Source organism: Arachis ipaensis, chromosome B07 (assembly GCF_000816755.2).
Source record: "Arachis ipaensis cultivar K30076 chromosome B07, Araip1.1, whole genome shotgun sequence".
Classification (NCBI taxonomy): Eukaryota; Viridiplantae; Streptophyta; class Magnoliopsida; order Fabales; family Fabaceae; genus Arachis; species Arachis ipaensis.
Window position 1 is genome coordinate 80692519 of NC_029791.2, and position 3326 is coordinate 80695844.

At 38.2% G+C, this 3326-nt stretch overlaps 1 protein-coding gene across 1 annotated transcript; it reads left to right on the forward strand.

The window, feature by feature from the left end:
- LOC107607377 lies at nt 275–2888 on the forward strand. Its single transcript, XM_021107863.1, has 5 exons — nt 275–404; nt 683–1003; nt 1034–1225; nt 2247–2315; nt 2615–2888. Exons 1-5 carry the CDS (start codon nt 275–277, stop codon nt 2686–2688), a joined length of 786 nt encoding a protein of 261 aa, XP_020963522.1. The 3' UTR covers nt 2689–2888.

Genomic DNA, 3326 nt, shown 5'->3' on the forward strand with positions numbered 1-3326 from the left:
TGACCTAAAGGTGTCTATGGTCACGATTTTTTACAGTGACCAAAAAGAGTCTATGGTCACGGTTTTTCAGAAGGGTGACCTAAAAGAGTCTATGGTCATGGTTTTGGAGGGTGACCTAAAGGGGTCTATGGTCACGGTTTTGAAGGGTGGCCTAAAAGGGTCTATGGTCACGGTTTTAGGGGGTAACCTAAAGGGGTCTATGGTCATGGTTTTTTACAATGACCAAAAAGAGTCTATGGTCATGGTTTTTCAAAAGGGTGACCTAAAAGGGTCTATGGTCACGGTTTTGGGAGGTGACCTAAAGGAGTCTATGGTCACCGTTTTACGAAAGGATGACCTAAAAAGGTTTATGGTCACGGTTTTGGAGAGTGACCTAGAAGTATCTATAATAACGGTTTTAGGAGGTTGTCCAACGAATCACAAGCTTCTCTGTGTCATTCGTCACACGTCGTGGGTCATCGTGCTCATCTCTTGTCGCTCGCCGTGTCCTCCTTGCTCAAAAAATTGTATTTACTGAAAAGTAAATAAATCAAAGTTCTGAAATTTTGAATTATAAATTAATTTAAATTTATATAATTTTCAATTACAATTAGATATTTTTTTTATATTAAAGTTACTCAAATCCTTATTTCCAAATTAAAACTCAAAAACCCTAATCCTAACTCCTCTTGCTGCCCTTCAGCCGCCACTCCTCTCCCTCACCCCTCACCCTTCACTCACGCATACGCACTCTCCCTCTTCACACAACACACACGGGCAACTTTTCCCCTCACCCACGCCGAGAGAGAAGAGAAGAACGGAGGAGGGAGAAGCTGCCCAGCCGCGGTCGCCGTCCATGGAGCTGTGAGGAGCGCCGCTGCTGTCGCGCGCCAGAGGAGAGGAAGAGAGATCGGGAAGAGAGAAGGACAGGGGGAGAAGGAAGCACGCGACGGAGAAGGGGGCGCTGCTTGCGTAGCTACACCTCGTCGTCGTCGCTGTTGGGGCTGCTTCGGGGTGTGCCGTCATCGTCAAACTTGGTGGAGGAGAGAGGAACGCCATGGCCAGAGAAGAGAAGGAGTGTTCCGCGAGGAGAAGGAGGTGCTGCCCGCACCGCCATTCATACCTGTCATTTCTCGAGCTTGCCGTCGCTGCGTCTTCAAGGAAAGGGTCTCTCTGGAAGAACTTCCTTCTGCCATTTCCTCCTTGACTCACCTTACTGACATAGCCAACCTCTTTAGTCTTCAAGCCAGATTGCTAACTTTTTACTATTTTGCTTCTTTTTCATTGCATACTTATCACATTTCAGATCCTACAATAAAATGGAGTTCTACAATTAATTTCAGATTCGTCAAAGTACTGAATACCTTAGTCACTTAACAGTGGTTTTGGATTTAAGTTCTGAGAATGGAAAAATTTGGTGGTCCAATTTGACAATAAGGCAAGAGTTATTGATTTCGTTATCATATAGCTATTTGATTATTGATTTTGTTGAAATTATTGCCTTCAATTCATGGATTACTGAGGTAACTAATGAAGATGTGGCTCCTATTTTTCATGTACATGAGTTAATAATGATTTGGATTGAAAAATTATAGTTGAGTTTGTTGTTAAAAATGATCAACGAGCATAAGAATCACGTTAGAAATTTGTTTGATTCCTGTGAAAATTGCTGTGTAGGGTACAGGCCTTTCTGCTAAAGAATGTGAGATATATGACTTCTTTGTATATATCCCACAATATGGAGGTGGCACTGCTTCTTTGAATGTTACTGTTGCTGCTTCAATTGTTTTGCATCATTTTGGAGGTATTAGGATGAAGCTTTCATGATTGGTCATATTTCATCCAAATTCCTAGAATTTTGTAGTAAATCACAGAATGTATTTATATCTGATGTTTGATACTTCTTATATCTGAAAGGAATATGCACATTTAAGTTTCTTTTTTGTAATATTTAAGTATACTTTTTGTGATGATGATGATTGAAAATTTGTATTTTTCGATTACCTTCGTTGTATGTGTTGCTCTTCAATAATCACTTTTTGTTTGTGTACATGTGTGGTTTCTATCCATTGATATACAATGAGAAACCTTCCAGTGGATTAGCTTCTTGGAAGTGGGATTTATTATTGAATATAAATTAAAGCATCATTGTTCATTGGTGAAAATCGTGTTGGCTGTTTCTTAAGATCTAAATGCTTCTGCGTAGATTATGTCCTTGATGTATTCATTAAACTTGATTGTTGTTTCTGAACTATTATTTTTGCCAGTCTGGGCAGGTTTTGGAGAGAGATCTCGTGATGGGAACAAATTTGTTGTGGCTGAGAGACCTGTAAAGCATTTAACCCGAAAGCAACTGCAAAAGCAGTGAAAATTTTGATATAGGTGAGTTAAATTAAATTAGAAAGAAATTAAATTAAATTTACAACTTAGAATGGTTCGGTTTGAATGGTTACATTTTGTAATGGAATGGTTCATAATGAAATTGATTCATTCTATTTCATCCCACTAAAATTCTGATTCTTTTGTTCTATATTGTGATGTATATATGTTTTTATAATATGTTTTTTTTCCTAAGTTGAAGAAGAATAAATGTAGGTGTTTATGTCTAATGTGGCTTTATTTTGCATGTTAATAAAGCAGGTGCTGAGCTTTCAAATGGTAAAGTGGCTGAAAAAAAAAAAGTTCTCGAGTTTTGAGAAGAAAGAATAGCAATACCAGAAACAATCTATCCTAGCAGAGTCTAAGTTGTATTGCTCTCATGCCTGTGAAACAATTCTGTTAATAGTATCTATTTATTGTTAGTGTATATATCACTGTATAAAACTAAGATTGAGACAAGTGTATTCATTCAACTATATTGATATGTTAGCTGGTTACTTTAATTACAACTTATCTTAATTGTTGATTATCTTTTTTTATTTTTAGATTTATTTTGTAATTATCATCATTTTGGGATGTGATTATGCTTAAAAAAAATTAAATCTCATAAAACAAAACAGGCTATGGTCACGGTAAAAACCGTGATCATAGATAAGGCTATGGTCACGATTTTGTGGGGTGACCATAGGTAAGCTATGGTCACGGTGAAAAACCATGACCATAGATAAGGCTCTGGTCACGGTTTTAAGGTAGGGTGACCATAGAGGCTATAGTCACGGTGAAAAACCATGACCATAGATAGGGCTATGGTCACGGTTTTAAGGAGGGGTGACCATAGAGGCTATGGTCACGGTGAAAACTATGGCCATAGATAGGGCTATGGTCACGGTTTTAAGTGGGGTGACCATAGAGGCTATGGTCATGGTAAAAACAGTGACCATAGATAAGGCTATGGTCACGGTTTTAAG

Coding starts and splice junctions, on each gene's coding strand:
- LOC107607377 (XM_021107863.1), top strand. CDS start 275: ATGGTCACGGTTTTGGGAGGTGACCTAAAGGAGTCTATGGTCACCGTT. Junction 405..682: donor TATAATAACGGTTTTAGGAG/GTTGTCCAACGA, acceptor GCTGCCCTTCAG/CCGCCACTCCTCTCCCTCAC. Junction 2,316..2,614: donor GGCTGAGAGACCTGTAAAGC/ATTTAACCCGAA, acceptor GCATGTTAATAA/AGCAGGTGCTGAGCTTTCAA.